General features: G+C 32.3%; 1 protein-coding gene across 5 annotated transcripts in view; it reads right to left on the bottom strand.

Moving 5' to 3' along the window:
* Positions 1-19,041, bottom strand: part of LOC126881800 (zinc finger protein 845-like) — a 274,174-nt gene that overhangs the window by 185,653 nt on the left and 69,480 nt on the right. For 2 of the 5 annotated variants that reach the window (XM_050646384.1, XM_050646388.1), the window contains one exon: positions 1,996-13,303. The exons of the other annotated variants lie outside the window; for them this stretch is intronic. In XM_050646384.1, the coding sequence (XP_050502341.1) occupies positions 11,043-13,303 (2,261 nt within the window). In that variant the 3' untranslated portion in view covers positions 1,996-11,042. Of the gene's footprint in view, positions 1-1,995; positions 13,304-19,041 lie in introns of those variants that run through there. 5 annotated transcript variants of the gene reach the window in all.

Genomic DNA, 19,041 nt, shown 5'->3' with positions numbered 1-19,041 from the left:
ACTGATTTTACACTTGTAAGGCATTTCTGCAGTGTGCATGCTTGAATGTTCTTTTAAGCTGGCTGCATGACTAAATAACTTTAAACAAATTTCACACTTGTAAGGCTTTTCTCCAATGTGCACTCTCAAATGTTTTGTCAAATCACTTGATTGACTAAATTGCTTAGAACAAATTTCACACACGTAAGTTTTTCTCCAGTGTGCATTTGAAAATGCATTTTCAAACTGGATGCATAACTAAATTGCTTAAAACAAATGTCACAATTGTAAAATTTTTCTCCAGTATGAAAGGACACCGCACACATCTTATGGAAAATATAATGTCACTCAAATTTAATAAAATTTATAAGAATAGATTCGTTTCAAATTAACGGTCAATTCTTATCATTGCGCCAACTCTGAATTTTCAATAATAAGAGCAGAAATTGATATAAATAAATCTGAAATCAAATGGGTACGTACATAAGTTAGAGAGAAAAAATATTTTAAAATACCCAAATTATCGGTACTTCATAAATCTTCTCGGGCTATTAAGCATCTTATTATAATAGTTTCACTAATCCGCTTAGGCCCAGCGGGGATTAAGCTATTTTGAATAGCACCCAGAGCAATAGTGATTGTAACTGACACTTTTATAGACTAAAAAAATGTGATTTCGATAAACTTATATTGCAATTTGCGCCGTAATTAATCATAATTAAGAGTTGGCGCAATGATAAGAATTGACCGTTAATTTAAAACGAATCTATTCGTATCAATTTTATTGAATTTGAGTGACACTATATTTTCCATAAGATATGTGCGGTGTTCTTTCAAATGTCTTTTTAAATTACTTGATCCGTTAAACTGTTTAAAACAGGTTTCACACTTGGAAGGCATTTCTGCAGTGTGCATGCTTAAATGTTCTTTTAAGCTGGATGCATGACTAAATAACTTTAAAAAATTTCGCACTTGTAAGGCTTTCCTTCAGTGTGAAGTTTTAAATGTTTTTTTAAACTGACTTCTTGAGTAAATTGCTGAAAAACAAATTCACATTTGAGGAGAAGATTTTCTAAATGCATTTTGTCCATTTTTTGTAATTTTGACAAATACAGAAAAACTGCTACGGGTTTGGCAAGAAATTAAACAAAAAACTGATATTCCTAAAATATGGATAAAAAATCATTCAAATATTATACCTCTATGCCAAAAATCTAGTATTGATAATATCCCAAAAAAACTCGAAAAAACTGTTGGACAAACTGCATTTAGATTGTCATCCTAGGAGAAAACGCATTTTGATTGTCTATACAAAGCGGTATGAACGACTTTTGGTAGTAACGATGTAAAAAAAAACTCGAGTAGCTTCATAAAAATAGTCTTTTATTTTTAAATACAAAATAATGTCTGAAAATTAATTGAACAATAATTTACATTTACATTTTACATGTCATAAAGGTCCCCATGTCGTCATAATTCCAATCGCAGCATTCAGCTCCTTCGATAACGTCATCTTCAGTTTCACCAAGGTTAGCTCGATTTTCATTTTGGTCACCAGTGTTAGAAAGAATTGGTTGTTAGTTCATGATAGTTGACCCAATTCCCTAGGCAACCAAATAACGTTTACAAAAGGTTGAAAAGACGTCATAATTATCACCAAACCACGTCAGTCTATCACGTTTATTCGACGTCGAAAGTCACGTGAATTTGTCCCACCACAATTGACGTCATTTTTATCACGTTTTAACCTACGTGATATCAATAACGTAGTTTTTATGTCGTGTTTAGATTATTTATCAATTTATGGTTTTAAAAATACACAAAAATTATTCGTATGGGCATTGTTGGTATTGCAATTTTTCATTTAACTATTTTAAATTTAGCCCATAGGCTGAAAGTAAAACCAAATGGAAGACTATCTAAAATGTGTAGAATTACAATACCCTCAATGCAACAAATATAGAATTTTCACTTTTTATATAGGTATACATACTGTGTCAAAACTGAAACAACATATAAGCTAATAAATAATTTATTAACAAATTCATTTAATTAAACTCGATAACACATAATTAGTTCATTAACAGTGAGTGTGCTGTTGATATTGATATAGAAGCTGTGGCAGTACATTTTCAACCAGGAGCTAATCTAATGCAACTAAATTGTGTGTGTGTGTGTTTGTTTAAAAATATTGTTCGACATTTAAAGCTAGCTTAAACTAATTTTATTTTTATTGGACTGCAGTTTGTTAATAAATTTATAAATAAATATCATATTGGTGACTGATTTTAAGTATTTTATGATCATTAGCAGGTTTTAAATAAAAAATTTATAAATATATACATGCTATTGGTGTTATAATCTTTTATCATTTAAAATATGTTCATTACGATCCATTATGGGCCTCTCTTTTCACCTCTGGATAACTAGTTATCAGGAAGTTTATCTGACAGATTAGATACTAACAGATATCTGACAGAGAAAAACTTCCGTTAACTAGTAATCCGGAGCTGAAAAGACAGATATTAAGGATACTGGTTTACTGTAGAGACCGAAATCATTAGACCGAAAAGCACTTTACCGAAACCTCACTAGACCGAACAGTAGGAGACCGAAAAGCAATAGGTACATAATACAGGGTGCTCAAACAGGATTGTAATCTGAGCAAGGGTAACATCAACCTCCCCTCACCCTTTAACCAGGCTTAGGACTCGCAGCACAAAGTACTGGCGAGTTTAGAGGTTGTTTTTTTGCTTTGTTTTTTGTTTATTTTTTCTTCTTCTTTTTATTTGTCGCAGTAAAAGAGATAAGACAAATAATATAATTACAACTAAATGTTATTTGGATGGTTATTAGAAACAGTTAAAATGGTGTTAATGTCACTCTACCCTTAATTTATTTTTACCTCCACTAATTTTTTTAACGGATGAAAATTATTTTATATCAGACTGTACACAGTCTATATATAAAATAATACAAAAAAATACAATAAACAGAAAGACAGATATTCAAAATCTTAGCATAATTATTTACTGCAATCTTTTTAAATGTATGTACCATTTCGGTCTAGTGAGGTTTCGGTAAAGTGCTTTTCGTTATAATTGTCATGTACCAAGGATACTGTTATATAAACTTCCCAATAATTAGTTATCTGGAAATGAAAAGTCCTCTAATATCTAATCTGTCAGATAAACTTCCCGACAGACAAAAATATAATAGAAGAATTAAGCTTTATGGTGGTTTTTTATTAATTTTTTTATCAGTGTTTAAATAAACAAATAATGACGGCATGGAATGGATCACGAACAAGGGGGTTCTAGGAGGAATGAAAAAGGAATTAGACATTGTGTTTACCATTAAACGCATAAAACTGCAGTATCTAGGACACATATATGAGAAATCAGCACCATTACTCCCTGCTGCAGTACATATTGAAAGGTAGAGTCAAAGGTAAGTGAAAACCCGGTAGAGGGAGAATATCAATGGAACTGTTTCAAATCGCAGCTAGGAAGGTTATGATTGCTAATATAATTTGCAATACGATTTGAAACGGGTAGGAACCAAAAGAAGATGATATGAAAATAAAAGTGTATTAATACTTCTGATTAAAAATTTTATAGTTTCTAATCTATAAAAGATTAAATTTTCAAAAATAAATACATACTTGAAACTTTGTTTTATTTTGTTAACCTGTTGTTATATATCTGTTGAATTGAACTCTATTTTGAATCTAGAATTTTAACAAATCCTAACCTTCATTAAAATTTATTGAAATTACCTCTTATATCTATAATAAATATTTATTTCTATACAAAAATGAAAAATATATCGAGTTTAATAAATGAATTAATGATATTCTATGTCTGATCATTGTAATTAGTAACACTTTAAAATTATTTACATTATATATTCCTTTTTACAACTTTTTGTAATAACTCAAACTTCAATAAAATGTTCTTTTTTTATATTCGTTTGGGTCAAAACATCAATAATCTATATCTGAGAATATTACTTAGAGTTCTTTTTAATAAAGAAAACCCAACACACAACTTTAATGATGAAAGTTTAATCAAATATCAATCCCACAATACATAAATTATCAATCCAAAGAAAGAAGGGACAAGACAAGATAAATTCAAAATACAAGTGAAGTTAGACCTTTCTTCACATTTTTGACACGTTATGTCAAAATAAAGGAACTTTTATTAAAAGAAGGGTGTCTTCTAATTTTCCTGAAATACAGGCGGCCTGTATTTTATTAAAGGACAAAAATTAAAGACGCAATACTGCGCATGCTTATATGTCAAAATAAAGGATCTTTTATTACAGGCCGACTTAAAAGACGTTGGCAATAGAGAGATATCGAAACCGTCGTTTGGTAATAAAAGATCCTTTATTTTGACACTTTTGACATATAAGCATGGTTATTTATGTCAAAATAAAGGATCTTTTATTAAAGGACGATGTAAAATAGGGTTTCGATATCTCTCTAATAACTCTCTATTGTTTAGTCCCGCGTAGATTTTTGTAAAGTTAGAGTGAAAGAAACATTTATTTTAAATTTTTTTAAAATACTCCTACAAAAAAAACCCAAAAAAGTTGGGATTTTATTTTTTAAGACATTATCTATCTACAACCACTGTAAAAATTTGGACCTTATATCATCTAAGAATCCAGAGATATCTGACATCAAAAGTTAAAAACCTAGTATTCGGGAAATCGCACAAACATAAAACACTCTAATGGATAACCATGGATATTTTGTACTATAATGTGTTATATATCGTTGAAAAGAGAAGATTTCAGAGAATATTTTTCAATCATAACGTAAAAAACTTAAAAAAAATAAATTTTCAGTCTTTGGGTGCCCTTAAAACAGATTTTACACTTGTAAGGCATTTCTGCAGTGTGCATGCTTAAATGTTCTTTTAAGCTGGCTGCATGACTAAATAATTTTAAACAAATTTCACACTTGTAAGGCCTTTCCCCAGTGTGCACTCTCAAATGTTTTTTCAAATGACCTGATTGACTAAATTGCTTAAAACAAATTTCACACTTGTACGGTTTCTCTTCAGTGTGCATTTGTAAATGCATTTTCAAACTGGATGCATAATTAAATTGCTTAAAACAAATTTCGCAATTGAAAGATTTTTCTCCAGTGTGCACTTTCAAATGTGTTTTCAAATTACGTGGTAGATTAAACTGTTTAAAACAAATTTCACACTTGTAAAGCTTTCCTCCAGTGTGCACTCTTAAATGTTTTTTCAAATTATTAGATTGACTAAATTGCTTAGAACAAATTTCACACACGTAAGGCTTTTCTCCTGTGTGCCTGCTTAAATGTTCTTTTAAGCTGGATGCATAACTAAATAACTTTAAGGTGGTATGACACAATGTTAAAATTTATATAGTTTTTAGGTACAGTTACCGTCACTATTTCAAAACCAATCTTCAAAGGGGTAGGTACGTGAACTGTAGACTTTCTATTTTAATAGTATCTAGTTAAAATTTCCAAAGAAAGCAGTATATTTTTTATAACTGTACTTAAAGGAGTCCATGTCATAACTTACTTCGTAACTTGCTATAAAAATTCGTTTTGCATAATAATTTTTGAACTTGGGTGGAAAATAACTACCAGAAACGATTAACTATGCAAAAAGCTTTATTTTAAACAAAATTTCATTGTCCATACTGCCATAATTTTTAAATTAACTGTACCTAAAGGTAAAAATTTTAGTTAAAAGCTGCAATCTGGGGATTTTATTGAAATTACAGCAATAAGTTGGCATTTTTCTAGTGATAAATTAGTTCCGCTGTCACTTAATAGATGAGAAGATGAGTTCACGTGTCATTTAGTAGATGTCAGCAGTGATGTATTAAATGGAGACAGATGCGCGTTTGCCGGATTTTAAGAAAATCTACAAACAATTGAAAACGAGTTTTGTAACCACGGAAATACGATGAATCACGCGGTTTTGTTTAGAAAAGTGGCCCCACCCCCTCCCAGTACACATTTTGGACCTTGTTTGACTTTCACTTTCAATTATGATTGTATAACGTCACAGTGTCTTAACAATACAAATATACATTTTTTATGCTTGAATCCGTGACGTTATACGAAGGTTGAAAGTTAAACGAGGCTCAAAATGTCTCAAAGTGTTTACTGGGGGATTATACTAGTTTTGACATAATACATAGATAACATAAGTAAGCTCTAGTATGTTATGTGGGGCGGATCTAAAAACAATTTCAGTTTTATTCACTTTCTGGCAAATTTAATTTTTATAGGGCCGCGAATAATGCATTGTTCGGATACAATTAGCGTCTCTTTGTAAAGACGATGACGTCGACATTTTTACACACATTACACATGCCAATGGCCATTAGTATTTGTTGAGGCATTATCCTAATAAAAAAATTGTAGACAAAACAATATTGTATAATCATTGATTAATTTATGTCAAATATTTCCGTAAGTGAAAAAAAATATTGAAATTTACTGGAGTAATAATTAGATAAACCGATATGCAGACGATACAGTTGTGGTTGCTAGCAGTATCGATTAACTTCAGCATCTTATGGACAGGCCTGTCATACCCGGGTACCTATAAAGAGCGAGTGAAAAAAGAGAATTTAACCTTCAACATAAATAAAAGAAAAATGGACACTGGTGAGCAAAACTCAAAAACCTGCCAGACAATTGAAAATAAACAACCAATTCAACACGTAGAATTATATGTATACCTTGGAACAGTCGTCAACTCGAAAACAAAAAGAAATATCTTTCACAATTAAAAAACGAAAACGTGAACACCTCGGTCATGTATTATGAGACATGATAAATATCGTATACTGCAGCTGATAATATAGGGTAAAATAGAGAGTAAACGTGGACCCGGAAGAAGAAGACACTCTTGGCTTCAAAACTTACGCCAATGGTTTGGACTAACATCGATCGAGTTATAGAGACGCTGTAAACAAAATTAAAATTGCTATGATGATAGCCAACGTCCACAACGGACAAGGCACATGAAGAAGAAGAATTAGAAATGAGATGAAAATGTAAAATTTTCCGAGGAAAAAAACTTCCCGTGTTGACATTCGATATGAAAAAAATTGTTATTGTAGTGACGCTGTGACTTTGAAAAAGCGTTTTATTGTGTAGAATGTAGAACATTGGGACCCAAAAAACTCCTGATACCTGATATAGGTACAGATATACAGATCTGATAGAGAACATATATAGGAATGCCTCAACTAGAATAAAATTGTGTATATGTAGGAACAGAACCAGTTCAACTAAAACGAAGAGTTAGACAGGAATACAATATCTCCAAAACTATTTAATCAAGCGCTGGAAGATGTCTTCAAAAAAAATTTACTTACGATATGCGGACGATATAATCTTAATCGCTGATATAAAAGTAGCATTAAAAACCATGCTAGACGAATTAAAGGATGAAGCCGAAAAAATAGGACTGAGGATGAGTTATAATAAAACAAAGATTATGATAAACATGGACGAAAACTCCTCGATCACGTTAGGTCAGAATATAATAGAACCACGAATCACGTGGTTTTGTTTAGAAAAGTGGCCCCTCCCCCTGCCAGTAAACATTTTGGACTTTGTTTGAGTTTCAATCATGATTGTAATCCGTCTGTGGCTCAGTGGTAAGAACGCCTACCTTTGGACCTAAAGGTCGTGAGTTCGAATCTCACCTTGGTGCAGAATTTTTACGATCTAGAATTGAAAACACCAGAGCAACATCTAATAACATGAGAAATATATTTTTATCAAATCCGACATATCTATCCCACTAAAAATACGGCTGCTAAAATGATATCTTTCCGGTCTTGCTGTATGGAGCAGAGGCCTGGACAATAACGGAAACATTAATGAAAAAGCTAGAGGAATTCGAAATGTGGGTGTACCGACTTATCCTCAAAATGTCCTGGACGACTCACACTACCAACGTAGAGGTATTGCGCTGAGGAGAAAACAAAAATAAGAAATCTCTTTCACAATTAAGAAACGGAAACCTGAATACCTCGATCACATTATGAGACATGATAAATATCGTATACTGCCACTGACAATACAGAGTAAAATAGAGAGCAAACGTGGACCCAGAAGAAGAAGACACTCATGACTTCAAAACTTACGCCAATAATTTGGACTAACGTGCCAATGTCCGCAACGGACGAGGCACATGAAGAAGAATTTAAAATGAGATATTCTTCTTCTCACGGTGCTTATTCGTTCCGAATGTTGGCGATCAGCATGGCTATCCTAACTTTGCATGCTGCTATTCGGAATAGTCTGTTTGTCGATGTAGGTATTGAACCAGTTTCTCAGATATATTCTTCTTCTCCCTGGTCCTCTCTTCCCAATACCTTGCCCTGAAGAATGAGTAGCGGCAATCTCTGTTCATTGCTCATAACATGGCCAAGATATTCTACTTTGCGCTCTTTGATAATAATGTGTGTTAATCTCGCATTCCTTTCCCATTCTACGTAAGACCTCAACATTGGTCACACGACCCATCCACGAAATTCTTAAAATGCGACTGTCATACCACATCTCGAATGCCTTGAGTTTTCTTAAAGAAGTTTTGGAAAGAGTCCAGGCTTCTACTCAGTATAATAATCTAGAAAATACTTAGGATCTGATAATAGAAATTTTGTTAACAAGTGGTAAATGTGACTTCTGAAACGAGACTTCATCATTATGAACGCTGATCTCGCTTTTCCTATGCGTTGTTTTATTTCACTAGAGTGGTCTCATTGAATATTTATGTAGGTACCAGGGTATGTGTAGCTGTCCACTCTGTCAATTGGTTGTTGGTTAACCAAAAGCCGTATATGTAATATATTTCGCTCTTAATGACTACCATTACTTTCTTTTTTTTTCGTATTGAAATTCCATGTTCACTACTTATGTCTTATATGCGCGACATTATTCTTTGCAAATCATCTAGCTATCTGCAAAAACTACTGCGTCGTCGGGATATCTAATGTTGTTTAGATCTATCATTTAATCCAGTTTCCTCCAAGATGGTTATGATGAGTATGTGAGCTTATCATGTTGTACTCTATCAAATGCCTTTTTGTAGTCGATAAAACAAATATATAGGTACGTCACAGTTGACATATCTGCACCTCTGCATAAGCACTTGGACAGTCAATAGAGCCTCTCGGGTGCCTAAGGGCAAGGCATTGCGGAAGCCAATCTTTGTCCATGATACTTGTTCTTCGTATTTTTTATATATTCTGCCGTATATCACTTTTAAAAATGTTTTAAGTAAGTGGCTCATTAGGCTAATTATTATTCTGCCTCGAATATTGAAATGAGAAATGAAATGAAAATGTGAAATTTTCCGAGGAAAAAACTTCTCTTGTTGATAAAACATTCAATATGAAAAAGTTTGTAGTGACGCTGTTTTTTAATTGACTTACGTATTTTACATTTATTAAAAATACTAATTTTATACTCGATCTTCATTCTGAGAATTAGCATAATTCTTTTTTGGTCATTAGATATAGACAAGGCGGAAACGGCGGGTTCGTTGGGAAAAATAATCCCATGAGATATTTTTGCATAATCACATTCGTGAGACATCCCAGAATAAGGATCAAGAAGTCGCCCACGTGAAAAGTGGGCCAATCTTTTTTTAACAATTTTTTTTTAATCAAATTGCAAAAATCAATATTTTTGACCCGGACTATTATTTTTTAGGTTTTTTGGACCATTCTGGACAAAAAAACTCTCTTATAATTTTTCTCTAAAGTTGATCTTTTTCGAGTTATCAGCAATTTAAAATTTGAAAAAAGCGAAAATGGCCATTTTTAAGACTTAATAACTCGGTTAAAAATTATTTTTATGAAAGTCAGAAAGTGACTAAATCAAAGTTTAAAGTCGCCGCTACATGATCCTGAAGAAATCTCTGTCATTAATTTACTACTAAGCTGTTATTTTTAATTAATAAAAAAGAGCGGTTAGATCATATTGACGCCGCTGTAAATGTGAGTGCGAGTACGATGCACAATTGGGCTGCTGGAATGGCTTCTCTCTCGCACTCAGAATTTACAGTGGCCGCACACGTGCATGGCGCGTAACTTTACTTAAAAATAACAGCTTAGTAATAAAATAATAACAAAAATTTCTTCAGGATCTTGTAGGGGTGGCTTTAAACTTTGATTTAGTCATATATTGACTTTCATAATAATAACTTTTAACCGAGTTATTAAGCCTTGAAAATCGCCATTTTTCGTTTTTTTCAATTTTAAATTGCTTATAAGTCGAAAACGATCAACTTTAGAGAAAAATTATAAGAGACCTTTTTTGTCCAGAATGGTCCAAAAAATTAAAAAAAAAATTGTTCGGGCCAAAATATTGATTCTTGCAATTTGATTAAAAAAAAAATTGTTAAAAAAAAATTGGCCCACTTTTCACGTGGGCGACTTCTTGAACCTTATTCTGGGATATCTCACGAATGTGATTATGCAAAAAAATCTCATGGGAATATTTTTCCCTTCGAACCCGCCGTTTTCGCTTGTCTAATAGGCACTTATTTGTATTTCAAATAATTGCAAATTTCTTTAGTTTGAAATCAATCTTTTTGAGCAGGTAAAGAATTACGAATTGCCGTCTGTAAATACAATATTAAATAATAAACTATTTCCAAATGAATGAACGTTTATTATCTATTAATGACAATTTACCCTAGGCAGGTAAAGAAAGAATTAAAAACGGTCGTATGTAAATACAAAGTACGACTGAGAGCGAAATGTGCCGAATCGTAACTTCGAGTGCGTGGCATCAATGCTGTGTCGTTCAGAGAACTAAATTTAATAATAAAATATATGTACGTGCTGCCATCTATTCAAAGAATTGTTAAACGTTAGTTTACAAATTCGCCACCTATCTTGACCATAGCGTACTAATACCCCCTTAAACAAATTTCACACTTATAAGGCTTTTCTCCAGTGTGTACTCTCAAATGTGTTTTCAGATCACTCATTTCACTAAATTGCTTAAAACAAATTTCGCATGTATGTATCTTTTACCCCGTGTGCAATTTCAAATGTCGTTTCAAATTACTTGCTCTAGTAAACTGCTTAAAACAAATTTCACAATTATTGAAAGATTTTTCTCCAGTGTGCTCTTTCAAATGTCTTTTCAAATTACTTGATCGGTTAAACTGTTTAAAACAGATTTTACACTTGTAAGGCATTTCTGCAGTGTGCATGCTTAAATGTTCTTTTAAGCTGGCTGCATGACTAAATAACTTTAAACAAATTTCACACTTGTAAGGCTTTTCCCCAGTGTGCACTCTCAAATGTTTTTTCAAATTACCTGATTGACTAAATTGCTTAAAACAAATTTCACACTTGTACGGTTTCTCTCCAGTGTGTATTTGTAAATGCATTTTCAAACTGGATGCATAATTAAATTGCTTAAAACAAATTTCGCAATTGAAAGATTTTTCTCCAGTGTGCACTTCCAAATGTGTTTTGAAATTACTTGGTAGATTAAACTGTTTAAAACAAATTTCACACTTGTAAGGCATTTCTCCAGTGTGCCTTCTTAAATGTCCTCTAAAGCTGGGTGCATGTCTAAATAACTTTAAACAAATTTCACACTTGTAAGGCTTTCCTCCAGTGTGCACTCTTAAATGTTTTTTCAAATTCTTCGATTGACTAAATTGCTTAGAACAAATTTCACACATGTAAGGCTTTTCTCCTGTGTGCCTGCTTAAATGTTCTTTTAAGCTGGATGCATAATTAAATAACTTTAAACAAATTTCACACTTATAAGGCTTTTCTCCAGTGTGTACTCTCAAATGTGTTTTCAGATCACGCATTTCACTAAATTGCTTAAAACAAATTTCGCATGTATGTGGCTTTTCCCCCGTGTGCAATTTCAAATGTTGTTTCAAATTACTTGCTCTAGTAAGCTGCTTAAAACAAATTTCACAATTGAAAGATTTTTCTCCAGTGTGCACTTTCAAATGTCTTTTCAAATTACTTGATCGGGTAAACTGTTTAAAACAGATTTTACACTTGTAAGGCATTTCTGCAGTGTGCATGCTTGAATGTTCTTTTAAGCTGGCTGCATGACTAAATAACTTTAAACAAATTTCACACTTGTAAGGCTTTTCTCCAGTGTGCACTCTTAAATGTTTTTTCAAATCAATCGATCGACTAAATTGCTTAGAACAAATTTCACACATGTAAGGCTTTTCTCCTGTGTGCCTGCTTAAATGTACTTTTAAGCTTGCTGCATGACTAAATAACTTTAAACAAATTTCACATTTGTAAGACTTTCCTCCAGTGTGAATTCTTAAATGTTTTTTTAACCCAACTGCTAGAGTAAATTGCTGCAAACAAATTTCACACTTGTATGGCTTTTCCTCAGTGTGCACTCTCAAATGTTTTTTCAATTCACCTAATTGACTAAATTGCTTAGAACAAATTTCACACATGTAAGGCTTTTCTCCAGTGTGCATTCGTAAATGCACTTTCAAACTGGATTCATGACTAAATTGCTTAAAACAAATTTCACACTTGTAAGTCTTTTCTCCAGTGTGCATTTGTAAATGCATTTTCAAACTGGATGCACGACTAAATTGCTTAAAACAAATTTCACAGGATTTTTTTCCAGTGTGCACTTTCAAATGTCTTTTCAAATTACTTGGTTGGCAAAACTGTTTAAAACAAATTTCACACTTGTATGGCTTTTCCCCAGTGTGCACTCTCAAATGTTTTTTCAAATCACCTAATTGACTAAATTGCTTAGAACAAATTTCACACATGTAAGGCTTTTCTCCAGTGTGCATTCGTAAATGCAGTTTCAAATTGGATTCATGACTAAATTGCTTAAAACAAATTTCACACTTGTAAGTCTTTTCTCCAGTGTGCATTTGTAAATGCATTTTCAAACTGGATGCATGACTAAATTGCTTAAAACAAATTTCACAGGATTTTTCTCCACTGTGCGCTCTCAAATGTCTTTTCAAAGAACCTGCTTCACTGAACTGTTTTAAACAAATTTCACACTTATAAGATTTTTCTCCAGTATGCACTGTCAGATGTTTTTTTAAATTACATGATTGGTTAAACTGCTTAAAACAAATTTCACAGTTGTAAGACTTTTTTCCAGTGCATATTTTCATATGCTTGTTTAAATAACTTTTATGGCCAAGCTGCTTAATACAAATTTCACAATTTTTTTCTTCATCTGGTTGCATCACACTTTCTTTGTTACATGTATGTAGGGATACTTTCTCCATATTTGCCAATGTGTTCTTCTCTCCGAGAGAGCCTAAAAGAAAAAAAATGTTTACATAAGAGAAATGTTTACAAATACAACAGAAGAGATAATTGTAAAAACATGTGTCTTGGCACAAATTTAATTTTATGCTTTATAACGATCGGATGGACAACAGGTCATAAAGGCTGAACAAGAAGGACCAGGACGATATTATACTTAGATGTGACAAGCAATGACCAAAGATGGAAATGTCCAATTGCTTATATTTGCGATACGATGTCCACGTTGCTCATAGTCGAAAGAGATGTGGGCGTGGTTCTTTGGGCTGAGCTGGTGTTGCAATAAGAGGTAGACAATGAATAAATAATAATATGCGAAAAGGGCTAATGAAACGGTAATAGACAAAATATGGGATAGATAATAATTGACTGAGAATACTGAATATACACAAAAAAAAGAAGGGGCGCCATTAAATTTTGACCAATTAAATTTACAAAGCAACAATTAACGAAAGAGACGTGACATGACAACAGAAAAATTATCGACACTGCTACGACAAACACAACTACCATTCTTGAGCTGTAAGAGGTAATGAAACAATAGAAATAAAATATTCTATATCATACACTTTAATAAAACATTTATTTATTAAAAAAAATCAATAAAATCCTGATCTTTACAGAATATACCGGGTGGTAAGTCATCAAACGGTCCATATAGTCGAGGAAATGAAGCTGGAAAAATGGCAAAACCTCGCAATTTTTTCGTCCAGCATAGATTTGTAGAAAAATTTGGGATTAGGCTCATTTCACCCTCTAGTTCAATTTCTCTATATTGAGCCGTTGTACGCTTTTGTTTTTTTAAGGGTGAAAACCACCCCTAATTGTAAAAAATTATAAAATAACATTTTAAACTTTAATATTGTCAACATTTGCTTCTTGTTAGTTACATAATGATTGTTTTGTGCTTTAAGATATAATATCACAATATTTCAACCCTTAAAAACACCCTTGTTGGAGCTATATATATATGAAAAGTTTACTTATCCTAAAAGAATAATTTCGGCTTGCATCAATTTACATAAAAATTTGAGGTTAGGATCATCTTACCCTGTACTTCATATTCTATATCATGCTCAAGGGCGTTGATTATTTTTAGGGGTGTAAACTACCCTTATTGTCAAGAGTTATATAAAAATATTTTAAACTTTAATATAGGTAAAATTTGGTTTTGACTGGTTAAATAATGATTGTTTTATGCTTTAGGATATAGTATCATAATATTTTAACCCTTAAAAACCACCCTTAATAACATTGCAATTTTTATAAGTAGACAATTTAATAGATCTATACAGAAAAAAAAGTTGAATTAAAGAATTACAAAAACATTTATTTACACAAAAATACGAATTTACAAATATATAAAAATACACATACAAATAGTTTTTTAGTCATCCAGTATACGAACCGGCTCTGTGGTATTATATAGGTACATTGAAAATGCTCTATAAGGGGACTGTTCGAATTTTTCGAAAAAAAAATTAGTTTTATAAACATAGCTCCTTTATTTTTGGCGATAAAAAGTTTTTTAATAACAGTTTTGTAGAATTTTTGAAGAGTAATAAGACTGTGTAAATTAAATTCCGTAAGATCCCTTAATTTTTAATTGTGGTGGGTTTAAAGGGCTCGAATAAGGGGATGTTTGCTCGTAAATAGATGTTTTAAACAGCTATATCTCGCTAACTGTTCACTTGTGACGTTCCATCACTTATCTAAGTAATTATTAATGGGAACACCTTATTTAATTATGGTTAAAATTATTTTTCTCGTAATTAAAACAAGCCGTTCGCACAAAATCCTCTGGATGACGTCATACCTAGGTGCTGTGGCATCACTGATAGATTTTTGAAGTTGGCATTGACGCCGGTCGCCAGCTGTCATCAAGTCGAACGGAGCAAGGAGGGTGATTGTTCTCTGCGAAGTGCCAAGAAGGGCGGTGTAATCTCTTACAATAAGTGATTGAGAAAATTATATTTTAGCCGCATGGTTCAATTATTACTGTATTGCCAGTTATTTTATTAAGTTTGTGTTTGAATCAAAGTGACGAAACATAATGAAACTGTAAGAAGAAGGATTTTGCACCGGTATGTTTTTTATGTGTACTAGTTTTTCATTATGGCGTCCTAGTTTTGGCCATTGTAATATTATTTTCATTATGGATTGAATTTAAATCAAGTCATCGATTGGCTTTGATGTAGAATATTGCAGTGTCTATAATGTATCCAGAAAATATCTCTAAGAATATACTTAATATGTGGTTATGTTCATCAAAATTTTCCAGTTCTGAAAACCTATTGAAAATTATGTCATGACTTCCTGAAACTTATTAAATCTTACTTTATAGACTTCATAATTCTTTTCCCATATCTAGTATGTTCATATATTTCCACAGTACCTATTTCTTTATACAATACATATACAACTACTTTTGAAAAAAAAAACATATTATTTGTTAAAATAACAAAAATATCACATCCAACATTTAAATTGTAAGTTTTCTTGTCTATTCTAATCAAGGCCATATGTGTTAAAACTCTTATCACAACCTATGGTTAAAATGTCAAGGTAGATAGGTTTTTTTGGGGTCAATGAAAGGTCGAGTTTTTGTAGTCTTCTCTTCTAAAAACCTTTCCTCGTCAACTTCTCTCTTTTACTTCTTTTTATAACAGGTTTTATTGGAAATAAACTGGGAATGTTTTTGGTTTTAGCCCTTCGGGAGAAATCTCAAACGACGTATGAACTTATAAAGACCCAACAACACCACGGGTAGGCACTTCCAGGGTTCAATCGACAAGGGACAGGTCTGGAGGATATACAGCCTCCCATTTGATCTTGTTTATTTTGGTTCTTCTTCCTGCAACCCTCAGAGGGGCAGTTTCAGTAACGGTTGGACCGTTACACCACATTGGTGTTAGCTTCGTACCACGGACTTGGGTATTAGACATCAAGGAACATTGGAACCTGTGAAAAGGGGTTTGTTTTGGGGACATTTATTTGTAACGGTTAAAGACATACTGTTTTTTTTAATTTTTCAGGACATTTAGCATACTTATACTTTCATAATTTAATTACATATATTTTTTCTTTCCTCCAAAAACATAAGTATACTGTAATTTATCAGAGCCATACCTAAAGTTGATAGTGTTCCCCAAATTTACATAATTCCTTGGTAGAAGTTTCGAGCTCGAATATTCTTCCCACATATATGTTCTTTACCCTTGGTTTGTATTAATTTTAGACTTGTTCCCATGTAAATTAAATATATAATTGTCTTAATTCTCTAACTTTAAAATCATTTAACTTGCTTTCATACTTTATCAATTTTTATTAGTTTTTTGCAAATATTATTTAACGTTAACGTATCAATCATTTCCTTTTTATATTAACTTTGAATCAATCCCTAGTACCTAGCCCCTCAGGACGGTACTAGTTTTACTTGTTATTATTATTAAGAACCACTAGTCATAAAAGGGTTTTTGTATCCAGTACTACGTTGGTTCATTTAGGGACTTGTTACCCGTCAACTCATTGAGAGTTATATAAAGATATTATTTATATTAGGTATTTTTATTATTATATTATCAGGTAGTATTCAATTAGGCTGTACGTATTTTATTCGTACTATTATTTGGGGAAGGGTTGTCATTTAACCTAGATGTAAGTTGAGGGTATGCTTCCTAGGAAAGCTACTCCAATAATAATTTAATAGGTAGTTATATTTATATCACAATAGGTAATTATTTCTCATTGTCATTTTAGAGTTACATAGTTACACTTGTCATAACTTAGAGGTTGTCAATAATCTAGATAGTTATATATAATAAATATTTATTTGTTTTGTATACCAATTATTTTTTTTTCCCAGTTTTGAATTTAATAATTTAATATATTGAATATTTTACAGCAGTGTAAGATACCTGGAAGTTTGGTCCATTCCAACTTCTGGCGCCCACAATTCAGTCTATTTTATTTATCTTCTATATTCTTCTATTTTTATTATATTATTATATTTATTTAATTTATTTTCTGAACATATATTTTTATCTTAAGATTTCCCTTTTCTAGTCATCATCTCTCTTTAGGTTGAGCTACTGTTCTTTGACAGGCATGCAAACGAGCCGTATCCATCCTTGAGTGTCAAGTTGTTCTCTTGCTAGCCAACTCTATTCAGTTTGCCTCTGTCTCTCCATACTTCCATTATCAGTTCATCACCCTTCCTTCATTCATTTCATCTTATCATTTTAGTTCAACAAATACTACTACAAAGTGGTAAATTTTTGTTACATTTGGCGCCCAACGTGGAGCCAACCTTTTATAGGTTCTAAGACAGTAGTTCTTTTAGTTCATTTTTTTTCTTTTATTTATATTATTCCCTTCTGATATCTTTTTATACATTCTGTTCTGATTTATTTTGTTTTTAATTACTTATTAATACTTAACAGGTATACTGTCACTGCTGGATCTATTAATTAGTTGAGATTTTGAAACCTCTTTTATAGGTTGTCATACAGCTTACATTCTAGGTTGAATTTGAAACGAAGTATAAGTAACTAACATATATATTATATAATATTATTATTGCAAATTTTACTCCTTCAGCCAGTGGTGTATTTGTATGTACAGTTGATCGTTAATACTTACATATTTTTTTTTTGGGTACAAGTATAATAGCTAAAATTTTTTTTTTCCAATATTTAGGTACTATATTTACTTGATTATACCTTATTTACTGTATTTATTTGATATATATTTTGCTGGCCATTTTTGATTTTGTTGGTGTGTTGCTAATATTTTCTCCGTACCTATATATTTTGCATACAAACTTAAGTATATTTCGTATTTCTGACTTTTGGATTGCTTGTCAATAATTTTTGCTTTCATCATGTGTGCTTTTAAAGTTGAACATCTTCTGGTGGACGAATTGGACTATGAGTTGAAAATTAGGGACGTAGTACCAGAGGAGTCAGCAACCGTCGATAGAAAACGCAATCTTCTGCGGGGTGCTTTGAAGCAAGAAGCAGGCAATAGGAGTTTCACCCAACTTTCGGCTGTACATATCCCTTTTGAGGACCAACGGAAAGGAATATCCGAAACGTTGGATAGCTTGTCGAAGAAAATAGAGAAGTTTAGGGGAACTGTACAGGACAATGAATATGTTAGATTAATATCTCGTCTAGCTCATATTTCTGGCCGGGTACACTTGTTACAGTGTACTACAGAAGAGCAGGAACCTTTTAAAAAGTCTGTTTCTCTTAAAATCCTTACATTGGAGGGTGAGCTTGATTCTAAGGTTAACCCCATAGCCACATCTACTCCTAATGCTCCAGTCAGTGTCGTTCCTAGTTTCACATACTCCAAACCCGTGCAAGTACACAAATGGGGTGTTTCATTTTCCGGTGAAAAACAGCACAATGATGTGATTACATTTTTAGAAAAGGTCGAATGTCTTCGTGTATCTAGAGGTGTCTCTGAAGAAAATTTGTTTGCTGCTTCAGCTGAATTGTTTACTGGTCCTGCTTTTACCTGGTTCATGAATAATAGAGGTAATTTATCTTGTTGGTCTGATCTGGTTCGCAAGTTGAAGTCAGATTTTCTTCCTTACTCATACCAGGATGATCTCTTGGATGAAATCAAAAACCATAAGCAAAAACCAGGGGAGTCTGTCACTATGTTCATTAACACTATTTTAGGCATGTGTAGCCGTTTAGACACTCCTTTATCTGATTTGTC

The sequence above is a fragment of the Diabrotica virgifera genome, chromosome 1 (genome assembly GCF_917563875.1).
Source record: "Diabrotica virgifera virgifera chromosome 1, PGI_DIABVI_V3a".
NCBI classification, from domain to species: Eukaryota; Metazoa; Arthropoda; class Insecta; order Coleoptera; family Chrysomelidae; genus Diabrotica; species Diabrotica virgifera.
The sequence above is the reverse complement of the archived record's forward strand: the minus strand, read 5'-3'. Positions and strand labels throughout refer to the sequence as shown.